This window comes from Glycine soja, chromosome 7 (genome assembly GCF_004193775.1).
Source record: "Glycine soja cultivar W05 chromosome 7, ASM419377v2, whole genome shotgun sequence".
Classification (NCBI taxonomy): domain Eukaryota; kingdom Viridiplantae; phylum Streptophyta; class Magnoliopsida; order Fabales; family Fabaceae; genus Glycine; species Glycine soja.
The window spans coordinates 1641438-1658258 of NC_041008.1; the positions used below are offsets into that span (position 1 = coordinate 1641438).

General features: G+C 30.6%; 2 protein-coding genes and 1 pseudogene across 4 annotated transcripts; all 3 read right to left on the reverse strand.

Annotated features, from left to right (window-relative positions):
* Nucleotides 1-333: 333 nt before the first annotated feature.
* LOC114418029 lies at nucleotides 334-3338 on the reverse strand. 2 transcript variants are annotated; one of them, XM_028383157.1, is made up of 5 exons: nucleotides 2712-3338; nucleotides 2399-2616; nucleotides 1748-1876; nucleotides 785-916; nucleotides 334-704 (listed from the first exon to the last, which is right to left on the reverse strand). In XM_028383157.1, exons 1-5 carry the CDS (start codon nucleotides 3010-3012, stop codon nucleotides 591-593), a joined length of 894 nt encoding a protein of 297 aa, XP_028238958.1. In that variant the 5' UTR covers nucleotides 3013-3338; the 3' UTR covers nucleotides 334-590. The 2 variants fall into 2 exon arrangements, with proteins under 2 accessions (XP_028238958.1, XP_028238957.1); XM_028383156.1 differs by having other exon boundaries at nucleotides 2399-2619; nucleotides 2712-3333.
* Nucleotides 3339-4596: 1258 nt separating this feature from the next.
* LOC114418030 (AP2-like ethylene-responsive transcription factor At1g16060) lies at nucleotides 4597-8952 on the reverse strand. 2 transcript variants are annotated; one of them, XM_028383159.1, is made up of 8 exons: nucleotides 8765-8949; nucleotides 8567-8649; nucleotides 8424-8432; nucleotides 8214-8302; nucleotides 8034-8107; nucleotides 7867-7917; nucleotides 6778-6854; nucleotides 4597-5281 (listed from the first exon to the last, which is right to left on the reverse strand). In XM_028383159.1, the coding sequence occupies exons 1-8, from the start codon at nucleotides 8872-8874 to the stop codon at nucleotides 4902-4904; spliced, it is 873 nt and encodes a 290-aa protein (XP_028238960.1). In that variant the 5' UTR covers nucleotides 8875-8949; the 3' UTR covers nucleotides 4597-4901. The 2 variants fall into 2 exon arrangements, with proteins under 2 accessions (XP_028238960.1, XP_028238961.1); XM_028383160.1 differs by lacking the exon at nucleotides 8424-8432 and having other exon boundaries at nucleotides 8765-8952.
* Nucleotides 8953-11808: 2856 nt separating this feature from the next.
* On the reverse strand, nucleotides 11809-15122 carry LOC114419231 (annotated as a pseudogene).
* Nucleotides 15123-16821: the final 1699 nt, after the last annotated feature.

A 16821-nucleotide genomic window follows, 5' to 3' on the forward strand; every position in this document is an offset into this window, starting at 1 on the left:
ACCCATTGACAAGAGCCAACACAAAAAGATTTTTCAATTGGTCATGGAAATCCAAAAAATTTTAATTATATATTTTATATGAATCTTTAATTCCCAAAAACATATTATTAACTAAACATATTTTACATATTCTTAAAGATCAAGATTCCCATAAATAGACTTTCTCACAAATGGTATTTTTCAAATATAAAAAGATTTCTCCCTTGCCAAACGCGTCCTCAGTGTTGACAGATCTCTTTATTTCCCTTTCAAAGATACACGTAAAAATGCGTCAATACAATTGTTTTTGGATTCAAGTGTGTACGTCAACAAAATTGTTTTGAAGCGATATAATGGAAGGAAATGAAATTTGAACTTTATTAACTAAATTAAACTTACACTCAGGAAACTATATCACTTGTTAGTGGCTAAGTGTGTGTTTGGAAACCCGTTTCAGCATGACTGGACGGAGGTTTTACACATTCCAAAGCAATAAAATAAAAAATAAAAGGAAGGGGAGAGTTGAATAGGTCAAACACACCCTAAGTCTACATAACTCTTACAAGCTGGTAACCTTGCACACATCACACACACACACTAGAGTTCAAGCTTCATACAATTCTCAACTCTTTTAGCCATTGGGAATGCAAAGGGCATGGGTCTGGCTTGCCTTGGGCATTAGCCTTCTCAGAGAGAGAACAAAACCAACCATTTCTCCATTTGAACTGCAAGTACAAGTATAACCAAGATAAGAACTTATATATCTAGTGAATCCAATATTTATTCCACTAACCCTATCATTTACCTCTTTAACTGCCGTGGGAAAGTGGGCTACAGCTCGAGAATATGCACACAAGCGCTCTTCCATGGCTTCTTCAAATTTTAACCCCTTTTCACTTGCTGCTGCTGATGCCAGTTCTGTTATAAGGCTGGACAACTGAAAGAGCAAACATCAGTCAGTTCTCATTGCAGTGTTAACATTTTTAGTGTTGAATACGTTATCAATATTAGCTCTAGATGTTTGTCAAAAAATCTCTACATTTTCTTCCTTCTCTTGTTATGGCCCACATTTTATGCCCAAATTTGTATGACAAACATAGTTTATTTACAATTTATAGATCGTAGATTTCATTCAAGGCAACAAATCAAGTTTAATATCAGGTCACCCATTTTGGACAGAGCTCCTTTAGTCCAGGATCAACCCTTCAAGCAAACCAAATCCAACCAAATTTGAACATATTTCATGTTAACCTGATTTCACCCAAGACTCAGCCATAGGAATTGAGAACGGTCACTGAGTAGTGAGTAGACACCTCTTCAAGATCCAAAACAAGAAAACACACACACACACATATATATAAGAGAGAGAGAGAGGATACTGATTGCAATTACCAACCATCCTATTAACTACCCAATTTTAATCAGATCATGTACATCTAATATTGTCTTCCAATCAAACGTAATGTCATTGATTAAGACCATGTTTGAATAAGTTTCTCCATAAGCACTTATAAGAGAAGAAAATAAAAAGAAAAAAGATGAAATAAATTTTCTCCCATAAGCTACAATTAACTTAACATAAGTTAAAATCAACTTTTTGGAAAAAAAGCTGATTTTAACTAATGCATAAGTTAATTTTAGTTTTCTGAAGAAGCTTTTTTCCTTCTTATTTTATTCTCCTATATAAATATTAATGAAGAAGCTTATCCAAACAGGTTTAACAGAATTAGCATATTAACTTTGAGAATATGTCAATTGTGAAACTTACTTCAGTGCGGAATTCCTTTTCCACGACACCTACAGAAACCCCTCCATGCCGTGCTCCAACAAGCATAACGGAACAAATCCATATAAGCTTCTCCAACATCTGCTTTTGAAACGCCTCCTTGTCAAGAACCTGGATTTTGAGACATACATCAGCGTGTGATATACGTATCAGATGTGTAAATATTTGCTTTTGACATTGCACAAGGACATCCTACAGCTTCAACCTCGAAGCTAAGCAAACCAAAAACATAACACATGAGAATCAAAACACTTAAATCCCAAAAATTAAAAAGAACCACCCCCAACCCCCCCCCCCCCCCCCCCTCGCCACACGCATATATATATATATATATATATATATATATATATATATATATATATATATTCCCTTTTAGAGTAACCCCATTTTAGTCCCTGATTTTGTGAGGTGTTGTCTCAATAGTACTCAGAATTAGAAATGTCAAAAAGAAAAAAAAAACTCTGAAATCAAAATTACTAACATTTTAGTCACTCAGATATACAACTTACTGTAATTATAGTCTCTAAAGTTTAAAACTTGCTATCATTTTAGTCCATAACCAAGTTAACCGCACAATATCAAGATTTATGTAAATCCAGGGCAGGGAGTAGTATGACAGTAAAAAGAAGAAACCTTGCAAGAGAGGCCTCCAGCATTTAATCTAGCAGCTACAACAGAAGCCCACTTGCCATATGCAGCAGTGAGTCCTTCAGGATTGGTATCAGTCCTACCATCAATAGGGCTTTCTCCAATTTTAGAGACAGCAAAATAAGCCAACACCTGGTTTGCATCTTCCAAACCTTTGCTCTCAAGCCACGGCTCCATCATTCCGTTCTGGAAGAACACCAAATCTGCTGCACCAACACCATCAATAACAACTCGTTAATACCCACAACACAACATTGTCCAACCAAACCCAATGGAGGAAAAAAGTAGGAGTATTTACCACGCCATCTAGAAGAAGGTGTAGATTGAAGCACGGATTCAAGATCATCGTTCCTTGTGCACACAAAAATGGGACCCTCAAAATTGGGAGGTACGGACTCTCCTCGGCGAACGAGGAGGTCTTGACCGGTGCCCATGTCCTGCAAGGCCCTACCCACTCTTCCGCCGCCGACAATGACGGCGGGAGCCACCTTGGTAGAAGGGGCGGCGATGGTGGTAGCCATGGCGGAGACTTTGAATCGGAAGGCTGAGGTTGTGGCAGTGGTTTTGGGAGAAATGGAGAAAGAGAGCGAAGTGGCCATGAAGGAGTGAGTAATAAGTGTTCAGTGAAAAGTGGAGGCGAACAAGGAGAAGAAGAAGAACATCAACATGACTTTTGGGCAGACACAGTTGTTGAGCTGTGTTTGTCGATATTCCCACTCACAAGTTACGCCACTCGTTACTTGGGAAGCTTCTATCCTCCACAACTTTTCCCTGCGTGCCTACACGACTTGTCGTTTTTCCACTGATCGTGATTTCTATTGTAGCCATATTGTTAGTTACTGTCGTGTTTTAATTTTAATCTTCCAATTTCGATCACCAAATATTCAAACGTGAAATTAATGTTTACGATTCTTGCTTTTTATATTTATTTATTTTTATTCGCCTCGTGGTTTTCTTTTTCCCATTATTTTGTTTTTTCTTCAACATCTTTCATATTCATCCCGTCTAATCCTCTGTGTCTCATTCCTATATTTCAATTTACTTTCATATAATAAGCTTATATAAATATATTATTTTCTTATACAAACATTTTTTGTTTTCAATTTTTATTAATTCTTATTTTTCTTTATCTTGTTAAAAGTTTAACTTATTATTCAAATTTCATTTTTTCTTTTGGATGGATTTTGGTTGACAACGTCAGTGATCCCGGTGAAAGCAATACCTCGCCGGTGGGAGAGTTGTACTTGTCCTTATTATCGGAGCCCTGCTCATTGCTGAGCCCAATATATCTCCACAACTATTAACCTACCTACGCAACTTGTCTTTGAATAATTTAAGAGGAAAAAAAAAACCACACTTATTAATTTCTTTTTATTTTATCCTTTTTCACGGCTCTTCATGGCTTCATCTTATCACCGCTTCATCTTATTAATCTAAGTAAATCCAACAAATCATAATATTTAAACAAAATAAAAATAAAATATATGAAAAAGTAATCACGTGAGTTAAGACTCTTCCTGTGTGTAAATTTTGAAGATTAATGAGTTAGCTTTTCATAAATAAATAAAAAAAACTGTTTGGGGGTTTAATCCCTTAAACACATCAATCACCTCGTCAAAAGACAGTAATTTGTCGCTTGAATAAGGATTAATGCTGTTATGATTGGTAATTACATATACAAGTTTTTTTTTTATAAAAAAAGACAAACAAGTATAGTTAAAAATGAAAATTAATGTTAAAGTAACATGAAAATGTGTTAGCTTTAGTGCGCCTGTGTGTAAATTAATGTTAAAGTGACATAAAACTATGTTAGTTTTGTTTTGGGTTTGATTCCGTAAACACATCAATTATTTCGTTGCAAATTTGCATAAAAAGACAAAATGTGTTTGTAATACAATTGTGGGAGGCAAAAATTTAAAATTAATCGTGATCATATGACTAATTAAGAAATGAAAAAAAATAATTATATATTAATAATATAAAATAATTTTATATTATCATTCAATAAAAAATTATTATTTAAGATAAATTATTGATTTTAATAAAATTATCTTAAAAATTATATCAATAATAATTTAGAATTGAATGACACACAAAATATCATCATTAAACATTTAAAAAATATTTTTATTAATCTTTAAAACTTAACAAATTAAATATGATTTAATAATTTAACATTTATCTTTAAAAAAATATTATTCTTATTGCTTATAATAACTAAATGTTGTGACATCTACCCACGCTTGTGGAGACATACATAATAAAACTAAATTGTTAAAATGAGGCAGTTGTACTTGTATGCCATGCATCTTGTTCTATCGCAAATAAAATGATCCAATCCCTCTTCCCCCCTTGTATGTTACTTTTAAAGAATCTTCCACTCGATCTCTAAAATGTTTACTCTTACCCCCTAATTTCTTTATCATCTTTTTTGGTTGATTACCCCCTTTTGAAAAATAACGTATTGGCCAGAAGAAGTCCTCCAATTCTAAACATCAAGCTCGTAATGAAAAATTGGTGCACCAAAGGAGCCCAGGTCACCAAAAATGATATCATCATTTTCAGTGTAGATGCCTGAATCTTGATTTTCAAAAATTGTTTGAATGTCTTCAGGGAATGTGCGACGAGAAGGATTTGATTCTGAAGATGGTGCTACACCCTCTTCTGTGATCTCATCACTAGCCGAACCTAGCTCAAGTTCAGCATTAGAGTTTACATTTTCATTGCTAGGAATAGTTTGATGATTTTCTTCTGTTTTAGGACGTGGCCAATTGATATAACGGCTCAGGTCAAAGTTTGTAACCGCGTTAAGTCCTCTGTATTCTATTGCTGCCATGTCATATGCTGCGGCTGCTTCTTCTTGTGTAGCTACAATACGACATAATAACATATGGACACACACATGTAAGCAAATTTAATTGTATTATTGTTTGCATATGTCGGTCTAGGATTTCTCTTTTTCTTCTTCCGATTTGGTTTATATTAAAATGACTAGAAAAGAATGATATCATTATTAAATAGCTCTATTAAGCAGTTGAAGTTTGGTGATCTATATCACAACCAATATGATCTGATTGCATATGTTGACCTTTATATTTGTCCTACTATTTTGATCCGCGGGACCATGTTGAAACCAAGTAGGTACTTTCTTGTTAGAACCGGAAAGAATGGTCAAATACATTTTCAAAATTTCAGGTATGGGTACATCCTCTCTTAATTAATTAAACATCGCTACACCTATATTAGCTACTTTATTTCGTTTATATTCAACCAATACATAAACATACAATTTAATTTGTTCATTATTTAGAGTGCTGACATAGGCCCATATCACATGCATGTTTTATAATTCGTAGCAAATATAACCAAATATAAATGATGATAATGAAATGCTATATATGAACCATGTAAATGCATTCAAATGCTAAGGTAAGGCCATATGCTTCTGTCTAAGAGAATTGTACATCAAATGCATAGAAAATGACCTTTTGATTAGGATTTTAAAAAACATTTCGTCCCCTGAACTATATAATTGACAAATTATATGTATAGACGCACACTTTAAAATCACATATTCAATTTTTTTAAAAAAAATAACGAACAATATTCTTATTTTGAGACATCTTGAGATTTGAATAACAATAATATAATGCAGGAAAATTACTTTTCAAAACTGTTAATAATATATTTCTGTACACATTTTTTTATTATATAAATTTTAGAAATAAATGTAATTATGGTCCCTATTTTATTTTATTCATAACTTTGGTTATCCTATTTTAAAATTCAAACATGTAGTACTTTTGTTTTAAAAAATATACAATTTTAGTCTTTCCCGTTTTAAAATAGATATTTAGTCTTCTTATTTTAAAAAATTGTAATTTTGATCAAATTCTCAATTTTGTCAATATTTTATATTTTTCTTTTGGTCCAATTGAATTATAAATCTAATATATTCATTTAAGGTATCATCAAAATTTGATTTAATTAGTTACAAAATAAGAAATAAAAGAAATAAAGCATATACAAAATTAAAGATTAAATTAAAATTATAGATTTTCTAAAAAAGGAAACCAGAATCGTCAATTTTTTAAAATATAAAAATTAAATATTTATATTTTGAAATAGAAAAACCAAAATTACAAATTTTTTAAAATAAGAAAAATAAATGTTTTAATTTTAAAATAGAAAAATTAAAATTATGAATTGACTAAAATTACATTTAATCCTAAATTTTATGTGAGTCACACTCAATGATATAAATTTATTCTTTATTTAACGAAATTCACATAAAATTTCAATAAGAAGTAGCATCCATCTATGCATGCGCTTTCTTTACATTAGATCATAGACAATGAAATTACCGTAAGTTCCAAGGTATAGATATTTGTTGCCAAAGACCCTTCCAATTCGAGCTTCCCATCTTCCGTTATGGTGGTGTCTAAACATTTAAAACTAAAGTTCAGAGCATTTTCCACCAATCTACTAACTATTTACACAGAAATATATGGAGAGGAAATGCGAATTTCTATGCGAATGAACTGTAAAGTTGGAGACATTGAGTAACTTGTATATGTAAAAAAATGCTAAGATTCGATTTAAAAATTTCATCCACTAATTATTTTGATTATATGTGATTGTAATTTCACAGGTACTAGTATTATGTTATACTACTTGATTGTTTATAGATGTCTCAAATTTCATAACTTTTTAGAATATGTGCAACTTCAATCAATGTGCATCATTAATGACCGAACTTATGGATTTCAATTTTCATGGGCTTGAAAGAACCTACACAGGTAAGGGCTGACTAAAGTTCTTTTCCAAAAATATTGCTGAATAATTATTAATATATTTTTTTTTATCATTCAGAAAGATATAAATATATACATTTATTTTATTTTCATTTCTCTTTTTTTTATCACACTGTTTATTATATTTATTATTTTTTTCTCATTTTATTTTATTTCTATTTCTCTTCTCTCTATCCCAATTCATCCAAAATCGGATACATTTTCAATTTTTTTTAATATTGCTTCGCAGAATATTGGATTTTGCTGACAAACTGCAACCTAAAATTTCATTTATTGTAAGCCAAAAAATAAATAAAATATTTTGTATTATTTAAACTATTCTCTTTAGTCTATACTCCCCCCGAAAAAAAAAACACTAATTCTCTATTCAACTCTCTTATTAAATTGACTTGTTATTAAATCAGCTACTACTTTAATTTCTTTTTAACTAACATAATTACCACAATTTTATGTTCTTAAAAACATTTGGTACATATATTCGCGTATGCCCCACTTTCTGAATTCAACAAAGATATCAATGATTTATTTTGTTGACCATGATCCCCCGTAAAAGAGATTGACACGTTACAAAAACCTATACATAAAAAAAAAGGAAAATTGCAAAACCATTTTGCAGTGAACAGAGCAAGGTTCAAGTACCTTGCTACGCCTCTGTATTTTGAAACTCCTCGAGAGAATCCACTGCTTTTTCTGCATAATGGAGAAGATTTATCCATGAAAATTGAATATCATAAGAAACGGCTTTAATAGCTCCATATATATGCATTATGTATGAAAATTAATGTATTTAATAACTAAAAATAAACCTTCTCAAGGATCCAATATATTCTTCTTTTGACTGGCCCTCCATCTCCTTGAGCTTTTCCTCATAATTTGATAACTAGAACCAAAAACATATATATAATGAAGTGATGGATCAAATCTGATTTATGAATAAACACATTTTAACAAAAAAAAAAAATCGAATTGAAGATGAGAGAAATTACTGGAAAATTGAGAATGGTATCTTGGCCCCAGTACTTCAATGCTGCCAAGTCATAGGCACGTGCTGCGGCTTCTTCATCATCATATGCCCCTAGCAAACCCAAGTTTATTGCAATCATTAAATCGTCCCCCATCCGCCAAATTAAGGGGAACAAATAATGAAGGTTTTTGTTATATATGCAAGCTAATTAATTAATACTCTCAAATCATACCTAGATATACTGCATCCAGTTGTTTTCCATAGCCATTTTCAACCAACACAACATAATTAATATGACAGTAAATCAAATAATCATATAAGTGAAGGAAATCAGAAAATTATATGGAGATTATAGAGAGCAAAATAATGAAGAACCTTGTCTTCCTTTCTTGCTCTGTGATTCATTCCAGCAATTCTTATCCCACAAATGAGCCTCATATCGACCAGTCCATCGATGCCTAAAACAATCACATGCACATATTTGAGAATATAACATCAACATGGGAATGGGAAGAAAAAGAAAGATGGAATTATATATAGAGTGAGATCCAGATTTAATTAATATATATTAACCTTGTGACACCCCTATAGATTGAACTTCGTTGTGGAGGTGAGTCTCTTGGGACGCTTTTGCGTGTGCGCTTCCCAGTGCTGTTGAGGCTTTTCTGTGATTTCTTCGCCATGAAAACTGGCAACGAGAGAGAGGACCACTGCACTGCACACGCATACAGTTCAAGAGTGAAGGCCCGAGGAGTTATATAAATATGACCAAGTCATCCAATAAGAAGGGCATTAATTAATATATAGAAATAGTGGAGGAGAATGAAAAAGTAGGTCTATTCCTTTATTTCTCTATAATAACATTTTTATTTTCCTTTTTCTGTTCATGTTGTAGCAGTTGGTAGTTGAGTAGAGACCCTAGAAGAGGGAAAATAGTAATGATCTCTTATACATAAACACTTCATTAATATATATATATATATATATATATATATATATATTATAACATCGTGTCTCTTTATGTTTGAATAAATTTTCCACAAGTATTTAGAGAATGTTTTCCTAACAACTAAAATTAATTTATACATAAGTTAATATGTATATGTGAGCTATTTTTTTAGTTTCATCATATACATAACCTAATTTTATCTCATGATTTTTTCTCATATTATATTTATATATATATATATATATATATATATATATATATATATATATATATATATATATTTTAATTGGAGTCACATAAACCCTGATCAGTCAGTCTAACTAACTGAATCAGTGGTAGACCTACATTATAATAAAAGTGTATAAGTGCATTCACTTATTTTTAAAAAAATCATAAATAAATTTTTATTTTGATTGAAAATTGGAAAGTAAAATCTTATACTTTTTTATTTTATTCCCTCTGAAGTCACTAATTTTAATTTTTATAATTTGTGATACACCTCTGGACGGAATATAATAACATAATATAATCAAGAATGGAAATCAATAACAACAGGTGTATATAGAGTAAAGGGACCAGAAGTTGATTGAAGAAAAATGATAAATTTTATAATCAGTAGTGATCACTAATCACAAGTTGACAACCACAAGCTTTATTTGCCAAACAAAAACAATAGTGCATGTAGGTGTGAATTTGGCTTTGCTCCTTGGCAACATTAACATGGATGTAGGTAGTTGAGAACAATGACAGTGAAAACACCCGTCTACATAAGTTGTCAAATAGATGAGAGAACTCATTTTTGGACGGAAAAACGGGGAGAAAATATGCTATTTATTGTGGCCGTCTCCAAACGAGTCCATTATGTTTTTGTCTCGACTATTTCTACTTTCATGCTTGTAATCATTTTGTTACTGATGTAGACGATAGCTTTTGCAGCCCAGAAATTAATCATAGCTCGATCCATGTTTTTATTGCTGGTATTTTCTCCATTTTGGTCGGTATACACTTACTCCATGTCATTTTCCCCTAAAATAAATTTGATTTTTCTCTCTTAAAAAATATTGATATGCCGTGTGAGTACATGTACTTAGGGCTATGATACATCACAACTATTGGGCTTTACTTTATACATTTTTTTTAGTCACATCCTAGCTAAAATCTTTAAGCCTGTGAACTAGAGTTGGAAGTTAATTTTTGGTTTAGGAATTCATACCTAATTAGCATGATAATTAAAAGGTGGATCCCCCAATAAGCCACTTAGTTCTAAATGACGATGATGATTATTTGTTTTGATATTTAGATTGATTTTTTTTTATGAATACACCTGAAGATACTTATGTCTCCCCTCTCTCTTATCAACACACACACATATATATATATATATATATATATATATATATATAATATTGAAGTTTTTCACTTATATAATATTAATAATAAAATAAGAATGAACAAAAATAATATTTCATTCATTGAAAATAGATTTTAAGAGAGTATAAAATCAACCAATTTATTGTTACTATTACGAAGAAAAATACATTTACCATCCCTGTAATGTCTTCTTAAATGACATTCACACATTGTTTAATTTTTATTGATAATTGTTTTCACAAGCATTTATAGGTGGAAAAACATAAGAAGGAAGAACACAAACAAATTTGTACAAGTGTTTACGAAGAAATTTATCTAAATGGGGCCTTGATAAAGTGATCTGACTCACATCCTCTTTCTTTAATGTGAGTGACGCTTAAGAAAAAACTTCAGGAGGGTAAATGTAAGTTTTCCTTATTATTATCTGATTGAATAACAACATAAAAAAATATCTAAGAACTGTTTAGGTAAGTCGTCTCCTTTTTAATTATTATTATCTGCTACATGCATGATTAGGTATTCAAATTGAAGCATAAACATTATAGCGAATATAATAAAAGCCCATATCTCATTCTTATTTTATTAATACTGAATTTGTTTGATAAGTTCCTCATGCTTCAGTATAACGCTGGCTCAAGATGTGTGTGTTAAAACATATAGCCAGCAAATTGGCAATTATTTGGTCATGCCTAATGATCTCTTGGCAGTATCCACATCCCTTCTTCAGTTCCTTCTTTGAGCTTCCACTCAAATTCCTGAACCAGTCTAAGTCTACCAATTGCTGTGCAAGCTATCAACATTGCCTGAAGAGCCCCTGTAGACACTCATTAGGGTCATATTTCTCATCAAGAAATCTCTTAGAGTGTGTTTGGATGGAGAAATTTAAAATTCTGATAAATTTAAAATTCTGATAAATTTAAAATACTTCAATTGAAATTCTTTTATTTTCAAAATTTTGTGTTTGGATAAACAAAATTAAAATTATGAGGATGAAAAAAATGAATGAAAAAAAAAAGAAAAATTATGGTTGGTGTGCTAGTTATACGTGTTCCTCTATGCTCACATCCGATCGATATATTTTAAGAGCTCATACTGTGTTTTTTGGAGAAGACTGTAAGAAGAGAATTTCAATTTCTCACATTTTAGAAGGAAATTGAAATTCCAGATATTTAGTTGTTTAAAATTCTGTTTTAAAATTCCAAAATTTTAAATTCTTGGTAAAAAACATCCAAACAATAAATTCTAAATTACAGAAATTCAAATTCTCTGATAAATTACTTTTCTCAGTTAAAATTCTCTATCCAAACGCATTCTTAGGCATCCACTGCTGAGGATTTTCCCATTGATTCTTGTCCATGTTACATTCATAAATGTTATATTATAGCTACCTGTTAGTGTTAACATGAGCCGGTCAATTAACATTGGTTCTAAGATAATCAAGCATATGATATACAACTAGGAAGAATCTTATATATAAGATGCATGACATGGTAAATGTAGAAGACCAGTTAATCAACCTGCCTTCCAGTTGGGTATGCTGCACTATGCTTCCTTTAAGTTTCATGGAAGACAGCCCCCAAGTATGGTAGCTTAGATAAGTTGTCTTCAGTAAGCTTTTTATTTCCACACACTTTTTGGATCTCCTCATGCAGACGGTCCTTCATAGTTCATACGACACAAAGGAAAAGAGTGACAAAAAAAGACTAATTGAACAGACCAATAGATTGTCTTTAGCAAGTTGATACATCATACATAGCCCACTCTGTTGTGACTAATATGTTATCTGATGACTCAATATTGTTCTTCTGTCGGGTCAGCTCTTTTGCTTAAGTTAACAGGAAATCAATATAACAATTTAATTTCTTCCTGTGACATTCCAAAAAAAACAACCGAATTATGTATCTGTTGCAGATTTGCACAAGAAATTCATACCCATACATACCTTTCCCGAAGCAATTCTCTTCTTCTGCTCATCAATCAAAGCCTCCATCACTACATTCCCGCCGAAGTGCAAATTAGATCTGTATTTTCATCTCTAAGCTCTTGCTTGGAAAGAAATCTCTCCAATCCACCTGACACCTCAATTGCACCTTCCACTAGAATCTTATGTATGTCATCTTTTGACAAACTACCACCAAGCTTCTCCACATAAATGGATTCTACATTGCTTCCCACGCTCTGCAAATTCCTCCATGTTCAAGTCTTGACTCTTGCAATTGTTATTATAGTCTCAAAGATATGTCTATTACTTAATTCTTATTTAAGGAGTGACTCACTTGCTTCAGTGCTAGTCCAAATAGTTCAGATGCAAATATTTTCCTAAAATTAACAGCTGAAGTAGAGGAGCTCTTCACATGTTCATTAAACTACCTTGAAATATTTTCCATCATGGCTTCTCTGAGGGGACAGTGTCGTTTCTGAATTTTTAGAGGCAAAAAAACAAAGAAACTTCAGAGGAACCACAAAGAGAGAATATACTCAAATAATCTCAAATTACTAGAATGTTGTTAGTTGTAACCAACCTGTGCGTTGGATCCAAGAACGTTTGAAATAATAATATGCTTTTTGACCATTTTGTGAAATTCATTGTAGTGGGCTAGTGGCTAGCAGCCACCATGCATTTATCAAAAGTCAAAGTCTTGAGTGCAGTTGATATCTGCTTGTTTGACATGGATGAAAATGTTGTTACCATATCCTAAAATAATAATGAAAAGCTTAAATTATAAGATCAAATCAATTACAAACAGAATATGTTTTTACTTCTGGTTAAATAAGTAAATATGGTTTGTTTCCTATAAAAGTTAATAAAGAAGAACAGGTGTATATGCCAGAAGTTGGTTGTAGAAAAATGATAAATTTTATAATCATTAGTAATGGCAACCACAACCTTTATCTGCCAAACAAAGGTAGGAAACAGTAGTGGATGTGGATGTGGGCTTGTGGTTTAGTGAGTTGTAACCTCCTTGGCAACATGGATAGAGTTTACAACAGTGACAGTGAAAGCACCAGTTCTGATGGATAAATAGGCCCATATTTCTCAGCTAACCGTGTGAAGGTTTTGTAAGGTTTCTTCTCCTTCAATTGCATTTTGCCTTGGTGAATATATTTTTCTTCAATTTCTTTTTGGGATTGAAGGAGAGTGTACTTTAAAAGATAAAATGTAATAATAGTTATTAATTAAAAAAATTAATGATTGGGATTAAAATTAATTTTGTGTTGTTACTTATGTATTTGATTTTATTATAATGTTTATGACTATTTTCTAATAAACAATTAATTATAAAATATAAATTCTTATATTTTCTAAACTGGACTTTCTCACTTTGGGAGAGCCAAGTCCTTTTTTGGTAAGTGCTTGTCATCATTTTACGCATGGCTTCATTTTTCTATTTCAACTTTTATTTAAAAAAATGAGGACTTCTATTCTTGGTATATAAGAATTGAAAAAAATAATAATAAAAATAAGGAGTTCTTGATATAATTAATAAATTTAACTGAAAATTTAATGTTGAAATATTTTCTCAGCCAAAAAGGTTAAGTTTTTGTAAGTAGAAAATTAAGCATTGACATTATGTTGGATAATTTATTTTTTCTTAACAAAAATAACACTAATAAAATAATTTAAAACTTTTTATGGTAGTGTATATATATATATTGTAGAATTTGGGACAAATAGAAATTTTATCTTAAGTGATGAAACTTAACCAAATAAATCAACGGTTAAATTTTACTCTTGCTCTTTTTTTTTCAGTTTGATCCCTTTATTTTAAAAAAAAAATAATTTCATCTTTTTATTTTTTTTAAAGCAATTCAAAATAATCATTCCATAAGGTTAAGGGTAACAACATTTTTTTAATTAGCAGGGTAACACCATTAATAATTTCACGGTATTCACAGTCAAAAATTGTCACAAAACAATACGTTAAAAAAATATTTTCATACGTATAATTAACAGCTGTAATAATATTTAAATATTTACAAACACCGCACGTATCAAATTTTTAAAAATAAATTACAAACAAAAATTTGCTATTGACCATCTACCAAAAAAATTCGACACAGCCCAACACTACAGGCAGTTGGCAATATTTCACTTCACGTAGCAATATTGAAGAACCAATTGCATACTTCAACGAATATAACTCACATTTCCACCTTTTCCTTATAGAAGTTATAGTTCATAACTGATCTTACTCCAACAAATTTCTAGTCCCTTGATCCGGAAAAAAAAAAGAAAAGAAGAATTTTAGCATACTTTAAAAAAAAAAAAGTGTTTGGTTCAGCCATTTATAAAAAAGATTCAATTTTTATGGGTTGAGGATTTAAACAGTTAAGTTTATGAGTTATTTCAAATACCAGAAAATCGTATATGTAAATGGGGAGTAATCCTTGCCTGTTATCAAAATCTTGACCTCCCAAATGAGTGTCCCCAGCAGTGGCCTTCACTTGGAAAATAGCTTCCTGGATGGTGAGGAGGGAGACATCAAAAGTTCCACCACCGAGGTCGAAGATAACCACATTCTTTTCGCCACTCCTGGAAGCCTTCTTGTCTAATCCATAGGCAATGGCAATGTCAATGCCCTTACCTTCAGCAACAAGGTATAAAGGCATTAGTGAATGCCAATGCCCTTACCTTCTGTCTTGGAAGCCATTGGAATGAATGAATAGAGAGAATCCAACAAGTTAAGTTGATTGCTATGCAGAGGAATGTTGAGGAAGTAAGATATAAAGGCAACAAAGGAAGGATCAAGACTAAAAATTGGAAGAGGCTGTTGTTTTCACTGAAACTTCAGCAATTTGAGAGAACCAACCATAATTGGTATTAATTGGTAATAATATTTTAGCATTAAAAAATCGTATTAATTGGTAGTTTTCAATGAAACATGAAAACTTTTATTCTAAAATCACTCAAAATAAATTATATCAAGCGAATAACTTTGAATATTATGCCTATCAATTTTTCAACCACCATCATTAATCATTCAATAATTATAAGTAATAATAATTTTTTTAATAAGTAATGTATTTATTTTTATTCTTAATCTATGTAAAAAGGTTTTAAACTTTAGCCACTTTTAAATGAAAAGAGTATTTATTTATATTACGTACAATTATGATCAATGTTTATCCTTGGAAAGAGATATTCTTTGAGATACAAAATTATTTTTAAATTCTAAAATTTATTTAAAAGAATGATTCTTCTCAATAAATATTGTTTGATTTTAATGATTATATATTAATATAAAATAATTTTATATTGTCATTTAATCATAAGTTATTATATTTAATAATTTTATTGAATTTTATGATAAATATTTTAAAAATTATTGGATATATTGGATCAATATAATGTAATATATAATTAATAATTGGATAAATAGAAGTAATATCATTCGTTATTTTTTCAATTTCATTTAAATTTCAATACTAGTTTAGTATTCCACTAATTATGTTAATAATTAATTATTAGTCTCAATAAAATTGTCATTTTATAGAAGAGTAACCATTACTCTCTTTTTTCCATTTTACATGTATTGCTTAAAATTTAGACATTTATTTCTCTTTCTTATAATCATAGTATTTTCTCAATCATTTCTAAACGTTTAACACCAATCCAAAAAGAGAGGAATATACAAAAATGAAAACTCCTCTTGTTGTCACGAGTTGAATTCTGGTGATTTGCTTGCAAGGACTTTAACGCTTCATTTAAAATCAAAATTTTATTCATTAATAAATGGAGTGTCGATCACAGCCAAATAAAACCCCTGGACTTGGCTAGAAAAAGGGAAATGCAAAAACCCCACTCTCTTCAAGTAACCAACGCAGCCCATTACTCTTTATTATAACTTAATCTATAGCTTAATTAATTAAATATAATATTCATGTAATCGATTAATTTATTATTATATTCTTCCAATTAATTTAATTGTCAACTAAATATTTGCTTAAATTTCAGTTAATTGTTTTCACTCATATAACAATTCTTAATCTTTTTATTAAACCTCTTCACAGATCTTATTTTGATTTATGCAAAAGTTCTTAATTTATTTAATTTCATAATATTTTCCAAGTTAATTTTTGTGACTATTTTGAATTACCTTAATTTAGCACAAATATAATTGTACTACAATTATTTAAACTGTGAGTCAATAACAATAGGAAGAAAAAAAAAATGCAACTTACTAGCTTTGATTCTACTCAAAACCTCAAATAATTTGAAAACGGAGTGCATTAAAAGTTCACAAAACACATGATTCCAGAAAATGAGTTTTTCTACCAAAATCATTTCAATGGTTCAAACTTAAGGAAA

Excerpts from the sequence above, each read along its gene's own strand:
- LOC114418029 (XM_028383156.1), bottom strand. The coding sequence starts at position 3,012 with ATGGCCACTTCGCTCTCTTTCTCCATTTCTCCCAAAACCACTGCCACA. Across the intron at positions 917-1,747 it reads AAAAGGAATTCCGCACTGAA|TTGTCCAGCCTTATAACAGA; the intron begins GTAAGTTTCACA and ends TTGCTCTTTCAG. Across the intron at positions 705-784 it reads TTCCCACGGCAGTTAAAGAG|TTCAAATGGAGAAATGGTTG; the intron begins GTAAATGATAGG and ends TTGTACTTGCAG.
- LOC114418030 (XM_028383159.1), bottom strand. The coding sequence starts at position 8,874 with ATGGCGAAGAAATCACAGAAAAGCCTCAACAGCACTGGGAAGCGCACA. Across the intron at positions 8,108-8,213 it reads ATACCATTCTCAATTTTCCA|TTATCAAATTATGAGGAAAA; the intron begins GTAATTTCTCTC and ends TTTTGGTTCTAG. Across the intron at positions 6,855-7,866 it reads AAATACAGAGGCGTAGCAAG|ACACCACCATAACGGAAGAT; the intron begins GTACTTGAACCT and ends TTAAATGTTTAG.